Source organism: Cyphomyrmex costatus, unplaced genomic scaffold (assembly GCF_001594065.2).
Source record: "Cyphomyrmex costatus isolate MS0001 unplaced genomic scaffold, Ccosl1.0 scaffold474, whole genome shotgun sequence".
In the NCBI taxonomy this organism is placed as follows: Eukaryota; Metazoa; Arthropoda; class Insecta; order Hymenoptera; family Formicidae; genus Cyphomyrmex; species Cyphomyrmex costatus.
In genome coordinates this window covers 116661-134050 of record NW_017279009.1, presented here as the reverse complement: position 1 = coordinate 134050, position 17390 = coordinate 116661, and the positions used below count along the sequence as shown (strand labels likewise).

General features: G+C 32.9%; 1 protein-coding gene across 1 annotated transcript; it reads right to left on the bottom strand.

The window, feature by feature from the left end:
• Positions 1-2593: 2593 nt before the first annotated feature.
• msps (msps cytoskeleton-associated protein 5) lies at positions 2594-13661 on the bottom strand. The gene is made up of 21 exons (XM_018544869.1): positions 13605-13661; positions 11373-13250; positions 10963-11233; positions 10323-10865; positions 9699-10129; positions 9391-9537; positions 8960-9232; positions 8467-8670; positions 8257-8392; positions 7973-8166; positions 7697-7893; positions 7355-7504; positions 6501-6680; positions 6133-6301; positions 5688-5846; positions 5319-5506; positions 5069-5231; positions 4668-4841; positions 4326-4472; positions 3813-3987; positions 2594-3602 (listed from the first exon to the last, which is right to left on the bottom strand). The coding sequence occupies exons 1-21, from the start codon at positions 13659-13661 to the stop codon at positions 3475-3477; spliced, it is 5964 nt and encodes a 1987-aa protein (XP_018400371.1). The 3' UTR covers positions 2594-3474.
• Positions 13662-17390: the final 3729 nt, after the last annotated feature.

Sequence of the window (17390 nt, the reverse complement as noted above, 5' to 3'; positions counted from 1 at the left end):
CGATCATAAAAAATAAATGCCTCATTGTGAAGTTCCTCTCTAAGACCCCGTTCCATCAATGTAAGATTAATTTTAGTTTAACTTATTGTTTATCTTTTTCTAATTCTTAGAATAATTTTAATTTTTAAAATTAGAAAAGATAAACAGCAAGTTGAACCGAGATTAAAAAAGTTAATCTTACATTGGAGGAACCTAAGTTAAAAAATTATTTTTTTATTATTAAATTGATATTTTGCTAAAAAGGAAAATATTTTTTGTACTAATATATTTGGTAATTGTTTAAATTATTTTTAAATTTATATAAATAAAATAATATAACGAATTCAGTTGGACGCATTAGTGCGCATTAGTACGTATTAACGTCATCGTAAACTGATTTAATTTGTGTAAAAGTAAAATGCAAATATTTCGAGTTGTAAAATACAGACTTGACTTAACAGTATAATAAAATGTTTTAAGAATGTTATGGTTTAATCCGTTTTTAATTTATATAATAAACACATTTTTACAATATTTGTTTACGGCGGTTTTAATGTGCACCAGTGTGTACTTAAGTGCATCCAATCGAATTCACTAATAATAATATTGATGTAGCATTCATAACATAGATTTTTGTAATGCTACATTTTGCCGAATTGAGTACCTAATGTCTGCTTTTGTGCAGATTTTACATTATTCATTACCCAATTGTACTTCATATGAATAAGCTTATTGTCTGTATTATATTTGTATATGCAACTTGTAAGATACTATAGAAAATGTAATATATATGACAGTATATAAGAACTAGATTATATATCGACATATAACACCGTATAAACGAAATTTGACAAAACAAAAGTATGACAAAAAGAAATATTCGTTCGTTTTTTAATCGAACAAAACTTTTACAAATGTGCAATTGTATTATAAAAAATTTTCCCACACCAAACGATGATAAAATACGTACAATTATAATGCAGTAAAATTTATTTTAAAAAATCTATTTTATACTGTTAAAGAAATTTCTTATGTGGAAATATAAACAAATATTGTAAATTAGATAATATAAATACAGAATCGTTACGTATGAATATCGTGTTATATGAATTTTCACAAATTTACTCGAAAAATTACAAACATTTTATAGAAATTAAAATGCACTTTCATGAAATATTGTGTTTTAACATGATATGTTAGACTTGAAATTTATTATATAAGAATCGCAAAACTGAAATCTTTGAAATCCAACTTGATGTTGTCGAATCTGGAGATGCGGTAGTGTCTCGGCGCTAAGCCAGGCGTGCCCGTATTATAGACTTGTTGTAAAGGATAAATGAATTTCCATTCATGCTGTATGTTCATGTTTTATCGAATATATCAGTTTTGTCGAATATAATTTTTATTAGTGCATGTATATACATGAGTTCTATTTACACTACAGAATATAAGTCTTCGGAAATAGCGGTAAGTTCTCAAGTACAGCAACTTCGAGTCGTAAGGTTTTCAGATAATAAAGTAGATTCTATTTTTGCTTTTTATATATTATTAACTACGTTCCCTTTGTTATTTTCTTCTCTGTATCGATAATAGAAAGGTGAATACGCTTTCCACATCAAGCCACAAAAATCTCGTAACTTAAAAATTTTGTAATCACAAGTACTTGTAGCAGTGTTTCAAAAACAGAAAAATTGCAATGTCATTAATGATCATAATTTGTAAATATTATATCGCATATGCGTTTTATTTATAATGTAATAATTAATAATTTAATATACAGTAAAAATTTAATTTTAATAATCGTGCGATTAAATTCGTGTAAATTTTCTGTAAGTATTTCTGTAAACATTGTAATTTTTTTCATGAAACTAATTATTTTATTCTCCCAATTGGTACCAGTCAAATCGCGTAAGACAATTTTTCGACGTAAAATTATCAACATTAGAATTGGTATTCAAAGTATTTCAAACAGACAATATCTTCTTTATTTTATTAATCTTATTAAAGACATAAAATTCTGTTTTTGAGTTATGAGCTTTTTACGGCTCAACGTCGCTTTATTTATTATATCGAGTAATACACATCGAAGTGTCGATGCTAATAACTATTATTTTTTTTTATCCATAAATACTAACTCGAGTTTTGCATCTTATTAGATAGGATAAATCGCTATTATCTTCGCGAAACCTCCTGTCTTTCTATTCATATAAAAAAGGTTGGTATGAAAAAAAATCTATATAATAAATAAATATCTGTCTAATACATAAGCCTCAATAGGCATCGAATCTTTGAATTATATGATATGTATATAATCTCTTGAGAAATATTAAAATTAAAAAGAAACGAAACTTTTATAAGTAATCACCTAAGATCTTTTTATATTTTATTATTAATTATACAGTAATATTTTGTTATACTGCAAAAACCACAAAATCATATTGCTTTCTGTCTAAAATTAATAATACATCACATTGCACATCACATACATTGATCATATCAAATTCATATATTGTCTATCCGTTTGTATTTCTTTTTTTTTTCAAATGCAACTTTCGGAGATCAGATAATACGGAAGTATAGATAATATTTTGAAGAATGATATATTATCATTCTAAAAATTATTTTAATATCTCTTTGCGAGACTCTTATTTTACTATCTTTTTACTAGACTATTTGTACCTCGTCGACTAAAACTATGCTCTGTGCCAATAATTTTCTTCAAGAACGACGTAGAAATCGCCAGATACGTATACCATGGATGAGATGGATTTATTTATTATATTTTTTCTCGATAACATTTCGTTTGTCATATCGACAAAGTTATTTTGATCGCTGCGGAGGGAGGTTTTGCGAAAACGACGACGATATAGTAATTATGAATCTAATTGAGTTCAAGTGGAACAAATTTATTTAGAAAACAGCGTAAAAAAATACTAAGTTAAACAATATAAAATTAAATCATACTACGACGTAAGTGACGCTCGAATCGTGTAAGTTTCGTATACTTATACATGTACTATTATATGATCGACTTTACATAATTAGTAACATTATTATTAACTATACATAAATGTTGTGTGGAAGAAACAAAACATCATTAGCATGCGCGCATCGTCGTTACATTATGGGAAATGTAACATTGCTACAATTAGAATGCAGGGTCGTTATGATGTTCGATGTAGCACGTATCTGATGGTGCAGCTACAGTATTTTCTATGATTCGCGATCGCTAAAGTCTTTTGCTAATTATGCAAATCATTTAAATTAATTTACTCAGAGCAAGTAATTGAATGTCTTGAAGAAATCGGAGATTCGTACGCAAAGCGATTAATGATTCATCTTAATGAAAAATCAGCGATGGAGAATGTCATAGGATTAAACATTTCGAAAGACGTGAATAAATAAGTCGGACAAATATGCATCATCTTACACATACATGTATATATGTATCGTGTGTGCTCCGCTTACCTAATTAATAAACTTATGCTGGATCATTCATGGTGGATTCGGCTGGGAGGAGGTCATTCTACTTTGTGCTTCAAGGGCTCGAAGTTTCTCGAGCCTATACATTGGATCCATCAAATTCTTCTCAACAGCAACCGTGGCTGAAGACTCGGTAGTTTCTGTATCATTTATTTTGCATATGACTAAATATATATAATTAAAGACAACGTTATTTTGTGCATGATTACATTGCGTGTGAAACGGATTCCAAAGTTTGAACGAAGTTCGCAGATTTTCATGTAGTTTTAATTTTATTTCATATATCTGTATTAAACCAACACGATAAGAGTAAGTCCTTTTGTTAATATCAACTATTTTACGTTACTTACCCATAGAGTATTGATTGTTAGCTTGCGACAAAATGGTCTGATTTTTTCGCGCCTGGTCGATCTCCCTTAGTCCCTGTTCTATAAAGTCTTGGAAGAATTGGTGAGATTTGACCAGAAATGGTTGCACATCAGCTTCCGGATATTGAAGTTTGAAATCATATAACTGTACTAGGCCCTACAAAGTTACGATGAAATGATTAAAAATATACTTTAAATTGTAAAAGCGCCCTTAAGAACCTCACAGAAATATACATATAAGAACAAGACAAGGCATTTTAAAGTACGTAATAAATAAAAAAAAAAACTAATAATTTTCGCGCGGTTTCAAAGACTACATAAGTAATATATAAATTCACACAAAATTATAATAGCAGATCCAGCTCGATTTTTAAAGGCAATTTCTCATTGGTTGTGTTTCTAATAATTTTCGCAAATATTTAATAATTTTCACAACTGGAATATTTTGTTTTATTTAAAAAACAAGATTTTTTTGAGTTGCACATAAATACGTACCTCTTGAATATGCTCTTTTGATCCAATTTTCTTGAATATTTCTGCTAATTGCTGACGAGTAGACTTTGACAAATGTTTTGGCGTCCTTCCTACATTATTTGGTTTTGGTGTCATTTTTGATGCATTAATCTCATCTGGCTTAAGACTCTATTGCAATAAATATCATTATTTCCTAATGTATACAATTTTATATATATATATATATATAAATAAAATATATATATATAAAATTGTACACATCATATACATATAGTATATATATATAGCTACGTTTAATATATGTATATATAAAATTATATTTAATATACTTAAAAAACAATGCATATATAAAACACAACTAACCGCAATTAATCTTATTAAGTAAGCGTGTAATTCAGATTCATTCGTATTATTTATTAGTGTCAAATGATTAAGTATCGAACTGCCTTTCACCCTGGTCATACTGTGAAGAACCGTTTTGACTGTCCGTAGCGGAGTATCGGACTTCCGTTTCTTCCACCACGTAGTAGGATAATCCTACATACAAAAAGATAAAAATATATATATTTATAGTACATACAAAATATTATCGTACTGAAAGATTAAGATACTGATGTAAAATGCAATAAAAACAAATAATTTTAACATTTATTTACTTATTAATAGTTCATATAAGTTGAAAATAACAGCAATTTTTTTTGTATATATTCTCATTTACTTTTAAATAATCGATTATTATATAGAATATTAAAAAAATATTCTACCTTAAGAAAACGGTGCACTTCCAAGAGTACTGTATCGTAATCTAAATCAGCTGCCCAATTCGACATTGTTTTCACTATTTTCCATAAACATTTCATCACCAATTCCTCGTATTTTGAAGGAACATTTGATTCAGCACAAGAATGAAGCAGTTTGATTAATACACTATAAACAAACATAATAAATAAAGTACAAAAAAATTAAAATGAACGTAATAAATTATCATGTTATTGTTTCTTTCATAAATCATACCATATGATGGTGGTGTGATTAGAATTGTCAATAATTTTCACCATGATGTTATTGATCACCCTGTAGTATGCTCCAGCCTGATGCAAATGCTCCAACTTGTTTTCGGCCAACAAACTTATCATTTGATCTACTAATTCTTTTAAATGTATGAAAGGAACATTTTTTCCCAGAAATCCAGTGTCATAAAACTAAAACAGAAATTTTTTTAAACAATCAATTAAAATTAATTTTTGTTTATAAAAATCTCTAATTTACTTCTTATTAAATCCTTCTAAAAAATATTTTGTCAGACATGTATCTTTTTATCAAACTTTATATATTTTTTTAATGTATATTAAATCACTTATTGAAATATATAATTTCACTCACCACGAGTATAACCAGAAATGTGTTTCTGAAGCCCCTAGACACATCCGCATTTTCCTGTCGTAATGGATACGTTTGCAATAACTTTAGTTGCATGTTTATCGATCCGATGAATTTATCCTCCTTGGATTGTAAGCTGACCGCTTGATGAGACTTTAATAACTATAATAAGAAAACGTTAAAAAATTTATGTATAGATTACACAAGAATATAAAATAGAAAATTTTGCAATTTTTTAAAAGTCCTATTTTTTTTTTATATAAAACATCTCTTCTACAGAGAAGAAATTCTTTAAAAAAAATTTTTAATTGCTAATTTTAATTATATCTCTTTGCTAAGACTTTGAAAAAAATCACGATTAAAATTAAAAGCTATAGTCTATTTTTGAAAAATCTTTAAAATTTGTACATTTTTAACGTATTTAAACATCAAAAAAGTAAATACAAACGTTTTCTATTGCATTCATGGACTGTATCGCAGTGGGTAAATCCATACTGGCCATAGACAAAATGTTACGTTCAAGTGTCTCATCTTTACTGCTAGTAGTAGTAGTAGTGGGAGATACAGCAGACGATAATTTTGACACTAATAATTTCGGTGGCGAAATTGGTATCATTCTGAAAAGTAGAAAATAAAAAATTATTAAAAGCCTTAAAAGCATTATCAAAAATTATTAATATTTAATAATCTTAACAATACAAAACACATTAACAATTTAAATAAAACATTTAAATTTTACTTTAAATTTTTTAATTATTTAGTTTATCTATAGTTTAATTATATTAATAATTATTTATTTTATTAGGCTTAACTTACTGTGTTTTGGGTGGGTTCAACACATTAACTGGAGGCTCGTTCAAATCTGATAAGCTGGGTTCCGCTAATATTGGATTACGACATTTCACTGGGGCACTCAGTTCAATCTTCTGCAGAAATTCCATGTCTAATCCAAAAGGACCTGAAGGAATCTTCGGTTGCATCGATGTAGGGGAATTTCTAGAAAAAAATGGATTGTACATAGAAATATGTCGATACAATTTTTAAAACTTGAAAGAATAACACACATCAGATGGAATGCACTACTTAGGTAATAATAATAATGATTAAGGATACCAAATATCGCAAAGTTAAAATATTACAACAATCTAAAAAGTAAATATTTTTAATTTGCGTTAATTGAATTAAATAACATAAAGTGAGAAATATATATTGGTCTACAAGTTTGCTCCCGCCGTTTTTACAGGTATAAAACTATTTATATGAAAACGGCGGGAGCAAACTTGTAGACCTAATATAATAATAAAAAATCTTCATATCTAATAATATATATCGTGATAAGTTGGAAAATGCTTTGTAAATAGAGTGTCATACTATAGAACATTGTTTATTATTTTATCACTAATTAAATCCCTAGATCCCTTTTGCATTTTCTGTTTCTAAAATGAAACAGATGGCACATCAAGCATATTGAAGGAGAGAAAAAAGCAAATATTAAAACATATAAACAATAAAACTAAGACAAACAGATATATGTATAAGTAATAATATTCGACAATAAACGAGATATTGTACGCAGAATGCACGATAAAATTCCAAGATATTTCCCAGCACCATGTCATTAGAGCGCGTTGCAAAGACAATTGTGTAAATGATCAAAGTAAGTAACAAACGTTTTCAAATTATCTCGATCGGAAAGATGATTTTGTGTATCGGTTTCATGATTGTTGATAATTTCCTGGTCCGATTTTGGAGAAGATTTAATGACTTCAGAAGGTGCTTGCTCATCCTCATTATTGTCTGTAGTGCTCGTGGCACATGCCCTGTGGATATGTTAAAAGCGGAGGACGTGCGAACATGAGTTACTTGGGAGATAATATATAAGAAAATAATAATAGAAAAAAAATTATATAAAAAAATATTATAGAAAAAAATAAAAAATATGGTTAAAAAAGATTATTCTGTTAAATGATCAGCACGATAATAATTTTATAACATGTGCAAAAATAACTCACAACTCTGGTACTGCCTCCATTGGCTCGGCAATCTCTTCCTGTTCCTCCTCGTAATCCGCCTCCATGTCATCTATCTGCGGACTAGAAGTTACAACCACAGGCGTGGAGAGTCTAGTAATGGATGCAGATTTTATGGGTCGATTTTTTGCAGCCCTCTTGATCCTTTCGTCCAACAGGGATTTATCTTTCTCCGATATCTGTATACAGCAAAATTATTTAATTGATTTATATTCCCTTTTCTTATATTAATTGTAATAATTAATTTAACTTGCGTACCTGGCCAATGAGCTTGAATACACGTTCCCCTTGAAGGAAGTAAGCCTGAACGATGCAGTTCAGCGCGGCATTACGAACGGAATTATCACGATCTGCTATTTGCTTCGCAACTTCCTTCAATGCCGCAGATGGAGTAGGTTGACAAACAGAAAGTCCATAATTCTCAATTAGCGATCCTAATTGATCTAGGCATTCTGCAAGCACCGACACGTTTTTAATTTAACACGTTCACATATTATTTTCGTAAGATTTTACATGAAAAAATGGAAAATCAAATTGTCTACCTGTTCGCTGTCGAGCATTCTTCGACTTCAAGCCCTCCATTACATATGAGAATAATTTGCTCACAGGATATACAAGAGCTATTTGCTTGAATAAAGCTCGCACACCATTACGCACAGCATCTTTTGGATCACCTATCTATTAATTAATACAACAGATATAATAATGTTATTGTATACGTAAAAAAAAAGAAATACGAAATTACGACATACTTTAATAATGAGATAAGGTATAAATGACGCTGCTTCAGTTTCCAACATGTGATACTGGTCTTCAATTAACATATTAAAGACTAATTGTAAATAATCCAATCCTTTCAGAAGTACCGACGGATTAGTATCAAAAAATCGCAATGTCAACCATTTGAGAATGAGATCCAGGTTAGACACCAATGCTTTACTATTTCCAGGAAGATCCTGAGAAAAACAATATAAACAAGAATTGTTATTATATATTAAACGTATCTATATTTTATGAACGTTGTCGACTTTCCGTTATTAAAATAAAAAATACTTTCAAAATTTATTAAATTTTTAAATACCACAAATTTGTGTAATTTAATATAAATGATTTATTTTTATGTAATACAATTAAATTGACATTAGTAAAATTTATCGTATAAAACATTAGATACTGATTTTTTTCTATACATATATTGATTCGTATTGCGTACATGTGTGCGTGCGTGCGTGTGTGTATAATTACCTCGGTAAGTGCTTCGATAGCCTTTAGATGATATCGAAAATCAGAATGAAACATGTTTGCTCTTAAAGTCTTATTGACGTTTGCAGCAGTCATAAGATCCTTCAAAAGCTCAACAAATTCTTCTCTGGGCGTAGTAAAATTCCATTTGAGCACCTTCAATTTCTGCTCATCAATCACACGTTGGTGCTTCAGATTGTTGACTACTAACAGAGGACTGGTATCAACGTCATCATCTTTTTTGCGAGCACTGCCCGGTTTGGATGAAGTGCCCTTCTAGAACAATGTTCAATTAACAATACGTCGAAAAACAAAAAATTTTTTATAAAAATATTTTAATAGAATTAAATTTTTATCGGAAAAAGAGATAACATTTGACATTATTTTCACACAAAGATTTAATTCATCAGATTATGTATATTTCATTTTATTACCGATTTAACCGTTTTTACTATTTTTGCACCCTTTGCGCCATTCTTTTGAATATTATCATCTGACGGTTCTTTCTTAGGAAGAGGTTTTATGGGTAAACTAGGACGAGCTTTATCCAGTGCAGCCATCACCACTGTTCTCGATCCGGGCTGTAAAAATTACATTTCTTCAAATTACAATAATTTTATCATCATAAGTAATATTCATTATGTCAAATTAATTAATGAGATAGACAAGAAAAATTATTAAATCTTAATAGTGTCATTAAAAAATGTATATATAAGAAACAGTCTGTAATTCACATAAATACCTTCAGTTTTTCGGTGTTTCTAGCCATCGCTTCGTAAGATAAATGAATCATGAAACCGAGAACAGCTTCTTGAGCGTTCTTTCGTACATCCGAGTTACGATCCTCTAGATTAGCGTACAAATAAGGAAGACATATGAAAAGCTCTTCCTTAGGAATTTGTTTCACTGGGATCGAGGGCAATTTCTGTGCCAGCCAATTCCATAATTCAGATCGTAACATCGGCGAACCTGTTTTCAATGCATCGCCTATCATCTCGCCATCAAAGAATTCTTTATAGCCGCACTGGTCTCCCCATGTATTAATACAGGAGGTCGCAGCTACCCTGATCCAGTTTTTGCTGTCACCTAGACATTGCAAAAATCCAGGAAATAGAGCGCGAACATGCTGCTTCACTGGTGGTCCAATAGCAGTCGCCAACGTTTCACATATACCTAAAATATATTTAAACAAAATGTAATATAACTATTGATTATTGATTGCAATTATTAAAAAATAAAATTTAAGTACTATGAATAAAAACAATTTCAATAATAATTATCAATAAATATACAATTATCTTATTAATATGTATATACATCAATTTAATTAATAACAAATAAAAGCAAGTTAACATAAATTACTGACCTAAAGCTGCTTGTGCAATCTTGCTGTTGCTATCCACAAGACGAAGGGCCAATCCCTGCGGCAAATCGCCGATAGTTGCTTTAATAAACCTGACTTCGCCAAGCAAAGTGTTCACCTTCTGCAACGCTTCGTTACGCACTTTCCAATTCTTATCAGCCAATTCGGCCAGCAATGCTTCGGTGATTTGCGCATTAATGTCAACACGAGGAATCAGTTCATTGAGCTCCGGTTCGCTGCCGTTAGCTTTTTTCTCTGATAATTCCTCCATGTCTTCTTCTTCATTCTCAATTTTGATGTTGATCGTTTTGGCCTTGGCGCCACGAATAGGTGCCGGTGGTATTTCGCCGTTACGCTTCTCACATTCTTGCTCGATCTGTTGTCGTAGTGTAAGCTTTTCGTTATCAAAGAACGCCAGCAGCGGTTTACCCATATAAAGATACAAAGTGCCAAGCAAAGTTATAGCGGCTGTGCGCACATTGGGATTCGTCGCCGCCACTGCCTTTTTGATGTTCTCCATAATGGACTTGATGTTAAAAGCACAACCTAAAAGATATTTAAATAAATTTAAAAAATTAATATTCTGTAGATATTTATTGGTTTACAATTAATGTTACAATCAATAAATGAAAATAATACATACCAAACTCCGTGATTCCTCGGCACAGCCATAGCAGTGTTTCCTGCTGTACTTTAGGGTTTTTCTGATTGAATGCAAATGACATTACTTCATCCGCTATATATTCGAAGCTCGTAGCTTCAGCAATCTTCAACAAAGTCTCGACAGCAATCGAACTATTTTTTGCGTCTGCAAGTTTTTCCGCAATGTCCACGAGGCAATACTCGGTCACGGTGGCTGTAAAGGGATGATTTTCCGCCAGATACTTTACAATCTCTATGCGTAGTTTCAGCACCTAAAAATAGAAATTAAATTATAGATTTCATACACTATATACAAATATTTTTTTGTCTTTTTATAATTAAAATTATAATTAAAAATTAGCTCTAAATTATAAATCAAATAATATTATATAATTTTAGTCCTATCCTTACTTGAAAGTTTGTGTCCTTAAAACCAGGCTTCCTCGCCAAAGTCCGTACGATCACCTGGGTTGGCACCTCCGCCGAATCCATTGTCTTGACAGTATCTGACAATTGCGTAACCGCCGCTAGACGTGTTTTCCAATTGCTATCCACGAGACCAGTGATTATTTCAGGTGGCAAAAGCTGCGCCGCCATCTCCTCGATCTCTTCTGGACTGTAATTCCTCTCCATCTGTATCGCTTTCTTTTGCGCTAGATTCGTAAGTGACGAGGTATTGCCAGGTTTTTTTATTGCTGATTTCTTTCCGGTCACAATACCAGTATTCGGTCTCTTCGTAAAACTCGATTTGCCATTCTTCAAATTCTCCTTGTTCACCTTATTCGTCCGTTGCGATTCTATTTTAGCCGGAGCAGTGTTGGGTCGGTCCTGTTTCACTTTAACGACTATTACTGCTTTATCGGCACACTCTTTGATCTTGGTCATTTTTAAATTATCAATATCTGTTAGGAATGGCATCATTGATTTCTCGCCAATCAGTTTCATTGCCGTGCCGAGTGCTTCCGCTGAATTATCACGTACTATTGGGTCCGACTCGTTAAGCGTCTTCAGCAACGTGCCGGTATATGATTTGAGTAACTTTTTGTTAAGATTCACAGGTGGTGTATGTGTAAAACATCGGGCTAGGTATGCAGCTGTCTCGGCTTTTACAGCCGGGTTCTTGTTCTCCAAAGCGGCTAAAGTGTCCTCGAGGATGAGGTCGATGTTCATACTCTGATAAATGGCATCAGCAGCCTCCCGTAATGCCTGCACTACTGACTGCTTCTTCTCGCGAAACTTTTCTAGAATGGCAGGCAAGCAGGTGGCGGCATAAGATTGAAATCGTTTCTTCAAACCTGCAGCCAGACCAGCCAAACATTTCCCCGCTAGCGTGACTACCAGTACGTTGGTGTCCTTCGAGATGATTTTTTTCAAGGCCTTCACTACCTCACCGTAGTCACCATTTTCCAGTTTCGGATTCTTAACGAGCGTTTCAAGCGCTTCTAGCGCTTTCTTTCGCTCTTGCCACTTCTTCGCTTCAATATTCTCATAGAAGTCCTTCGGTAGCTTTGATAGAATGTCTACAGGTGTCATTAGCTCGTACAGATCAACGTCCGGAATCGAAGTACCATCTGCGTCTTCATTATCATCGTCGCCATTATCACTTGCCGCTGCTGAATTACTACCATTATTCTTTGGTTTTTGGGAGCGTAGGTAACGCATAGGTACTACTTTCTCATCGCCGAGATTACTAAACTCCGCCTCAAGCTCCGTAATGTGCACCGGTTTTAATGTGTTCAACTGCTGTTTCAAGCGATCGCCTACCCATCGATACATTTCTACCACCAAAGCTTTGCCTTCCTCCCGTACCATTTTATCCCTATCTTCTAGGAAGTTTGCTATCTTTTTCATCAGAGGCTTCATATTAATTACTTTAGATCCAAACTCCTTGAGCGCTAGCGTCAACGTAGCAATGCATGCTGATACAATCTTCGGATTCTTCGCTTCGGTGCCCTTCATTAGCTCTTCCTGTACTGCTTCGTGCTTTTCAATCTCGATATACATCAGTGTAATCTGTACAGCCAGTTCCTTCGTCTTGGCTTTAGGCGCGGCTATGCATTTGGATACAATACCATTCATCACCTCAATAACTATCTTGCCAGCAACTGCAGCATTCTCAATGAAAGCCAGAGTTGCTTCCAGCCCTTTCTCTTGTGCAGCCGCATTACTATCCAGCACAAACTTCTTGATAAAGCCCATATATTTGTTCCATTCTGGTGACTTTTCATCATCGATACACTGGAATGTCTTCACACACTCCTCATATCCATGTAAACGTGCTCGCCAAGACTATGCAATATCATATAAAGATTACTTATTTTTTATAACGTTATAACATTACTCCTAAATAAAAACTTTCTTATGTACTTATATAGATTAAAAATTATAAATTGTTAATTATAGCTATCACAAATGTGTAATAAGTTCACACATTATATTAATTAAGATTGATAGAACTGTAACTACCTACAAATCTAAACTCTGTCGTTTGTTAATAAATTAGTACCTGTGTTTAAAATAAAATTAATATATACAATAGATATAAAGTTTGATAAAAGCAAGCTAGAAAGTTTTAACAAATAACAGATGTGACAAACACTAGAATGCAAAAAGTAGTACAAATATCTTGAATGTAACCAGTACCTTGTGCGCACAGCGCTCTTCCAGAGGTAATTTCTTATACTCTGTGTCCTGTTCCATGATTGATTACCCTGCAAGAATGACTCATTTGGAACATCCCTTTCATCACAATAACACATTCATATAAAGAACCTACATATTTTCTTATATCAATAAAACGTTGACAAATTAAAATAAGCATATGCAAATATACAATCTTACGATAGATTTGACACACTTCAGTTATGATGCATTAAAAATGATATTCAATTAAACAATCAGATTTCATGAAGAATTTCAAGCGGCAAGTTTAACAAGGATTTTTCATAAACTCTTTCCCATATATAGTTGACAAAAGTAATATTGCGTAAAATCGATTCTCTCTCTCTCTCTCTCTCTCTCTATTTAACTCTCGCGCGTTTAATTTATTCGCGAGAAAAATGGGTTAAGCATTGTAATTACAGTTTCAAATATATTTATTGTAAAATTGAGTATTTACACATTTCATTTGTCAATACTTTATTAAAACAAGAAAATGTGTGTAGATTTTTTATATTAATTTGATGTTACTTTGATAAACGAGATGTTTCAAATGAGTTACAGAGACGGTTAAAAGATACTTCAGGATACCTGTGGGTCAGCGAGTATCGTCACTGACGAATCACTGATGAAACAGCCGAGAAAGGGGTTTGACTCTTGGCGCCGAGTTTCGACACCGCGACGATCCCTCGTTGTCGTGCTTACTTAGTGGTAGAGTAACGGCATCGAAGTCGACGAATAGAAGACCAAAACGAGCGACCGAAAACACGCGACGTTGTGACGAACGCGCGTCAAAACGAGAGGCGTCAACACCGAGCACAAGCCGGACGACCGCTTTTACGACTCGGTCACACGGCCGTTAAGTCCATCGCGTCGAACTTTCAAATGTACATATCCCTTGTAACTGTCAAAAGAGCACGCAAACAAAAAGTTGCAGTGTATCTAAAACGGGAAACGAACTCCCGGTGATCCGTTCGATGCGACGGTAACTGAATGTCGCGTCGATAGGTGGCGCGAAACGCGTTTGCTAAAAGTATATTTTCATGGAGCCATTCAAATCGGCCATTTTGCCGACAAAAAGGACACGTGGTCAAAATTGACAAATACCAAGTGTCAATTTCGATCACGTGTGATCCTTTGTGCTGTCGAACGATTTGACGGTTTGAAGCGGCGCGAAAGTAAGTCTGTTCACATTGACTGCGTTCTTTCAGCAGACTCAACAGTTTTGCAACCGTTTTATGATTCTCGTCTCGTTGATTGGATTAATACTTTTAGATCTAAAGGAATATAGTCCTATCTCAGCGAAGAATCATAAAACAGTTTGTCTTCGCGCTCTCTGTCTGTTAAATGCCTAGATATATTATTTATCTCGCTTTGAATATAAATATTTTTGAAATTTCAAGCAACGCAAAACAAACTGTATATCTGAAAGGCGTATTTACACGGCGGGCCGTTTGTCGCGTCTCTGCACTTTTACACTCGGATCTTCCGCTCTTCTTTTCTCCGACACCTGAATTCATATATCCATTTCATTTTAAACGTGGAAAATGCTGCGGAGTGCAAGGAACTGGACAGCATTTATTGACTACATTTTCTTTTTACCACACATATTCTATATGATATATGTTATATAACCTTTATTACAAAATCACTCGTAATATTGATGTACATCTCGTTTTTCACACATAAAATATTTTTTACACCTTATGTGGGCGTCGAGGAATCATTCGCTTGTTTCATTATGATTATACAGAAAATTGTAAAAGACATGATTAATTTTCTTATTCTTGCAATTCTATCTGCTGTGTATGTTGAAAGTAAGATGTTTCGGAGAAAAAAATATTTTACTGAATGTGTGAAGCTATAAATAAAAATTACCAAGCGTTGCAGTTAATATATCATGAATCGCTATATCGCATTATTCTTGTAAACTGCCTAGCTAAACAAATAATACATTAGTACATCGTGTAAAATTCTGTACATATAGACATATATATCTTTCACAAATGTCCCCATTAATTCGAAACAGATTTTTTCACAATAAAAGCTCCGCGATTAACGTTTTTTTTTTTTTTTTTACGCTGAATGTGAAACGAATTTTGCAGAGAGATCTAACTCCATTTATATTAAAATTATAAAATGTTATTATGGTTATTTGTGTGGAGAATCCGTTTAAATACTCAGAGGAAAAGTATAAAAATTTATCAAATTTGTATATCGTTTAACTTCAATTTAAACAGACATTTATGTGTCGCACGAAATTAATTTATTATGAATTATCTCTATGGATACAGATTTACAAGAATTTTTCTTCTCTGGTTCTCGAATCCTCGATATATTGAACATATTTATAATTTCTGATGTACTCTCAATTTCGGCAACATATATAAAAACGAATAACGAAAATATATGTATTTCCTTAATTGAATTAATTGGATTGTACAACTTTGGAGAACAGAGTCGTCAACGCCAGAAGGGAGAAGAGCCATCGTCGAGAGACACGTATTTTTTGAAAAGTTTATTTATCCCTAAGAGATATACAAAACAAACATTATTTCTTCTCGTGTAACTATCATAATTCCCCTAGCAGTATAACACAGGAAATTCATGTCATGATCCTTTTTCGAAATATTTCCGCTTGTTCCATCTTTTCTTCTTTTTTTTTTCCTTTTTTCCCTCCCTTTATTCATCCGATCGTTCTTTCCATCGAACGCGGATACCGCGTCTCACACGATTTCAATATCAGTTACAAACCGCTCACTTTTTTTCGTTCTCTTTTATAACCAACTATACGTTAAAATTATGCACATCTGCAAATCAGTATTAAAATATTACAATTTGATATTTTACAGTCGTTTGTTATCCGCGTCCTCTGACTCCCACTAAAAAACAGGTTCCTTTTTTTTCGCACGTTCTGCTCATCAATTGTTAAAATCTGTATCTTTTTGCTATCCTCTTTTCCATTCTATTTTTTTTTTTCATTTACGTCGAGACAATGTGCTCTAGGGAGGGGAGGGAAAGGGAACGGGAGGCGGGGAAGAGACGAAGAGAGATTTTTAAACGTCTTTGAGAAAGGTGACGATAAATTTTCCGCTGCCAAATATAAGTATATCCAGGGTGCAAGTGTGTCAAACCCCGATCATAAGAAAGCCTCTAAAAATTCATATAGATACACACGAGGGTAAATGCACATATAAACATATTTTTACACGTTTACATGTATATTCATCTCGCATCATTCAACGACGAAGAGAAGAAGAAACTAGTGAGATCCTATTCCTGTTTTTCTTTTCATCGTTCTTTTTTACTTATTATTGGTTACTTGACTCCTCTCTCAATCCCCTCTCTAATCCCGAATACGATTAGAATCACTGTACACGCTATAGGATCTAGGAATGTTAATATTACAAGAAACCACAATAATTTATTATAATACAGCCTGCTGTACACCAGATGACTCGAGGCAGTACAAGACAGAGAAAACGCCTTTTCTTCGCGGGGAGCTTATCTTCTATTAATCCGATCACTCCCGGGAATATGATTTAACGAAGGAAACGGCGGTTATTATATCATTCACGTGAGTCTCGAGACGAGAGATTTGAACGTATTACCCTTTTACTACTTTTTTTTATTTTTTCCAGTGAGTTAAAAACGAATGTGAGAGGGAGAATGACGATGGCAAGGGGCAGGGACCACTTCAGTGTCAGCTAAGAAAAAAAAGACAGAGAGAGAAAGAGAGAGAGAGAGAGAGAGAGAGAGAGAGAGAGAGAG

Coding starts and splice junctions, on each gene's coding strand:
- msps (XM_018544869.1), bottom strand. CDS start 13,661: ATGGAACAGGACACAGAGTATAAGAAATTACCTCTGGAAGAGCGCTGT. Junction 11,234..11,372: donor TTAAGGACACAAACTTTCAA/GTAAGGATAGGA, acceptor TTCTATTTTTAG/GTGCTGAAACTACGCATAGA. Junction 5,507..5,687: donor CATTTCTGGTTATACTCGTG/GTGAGTGAAATT, acceptor TTTCTGTTTTAG/TTTTATGACACTGGATTTCT.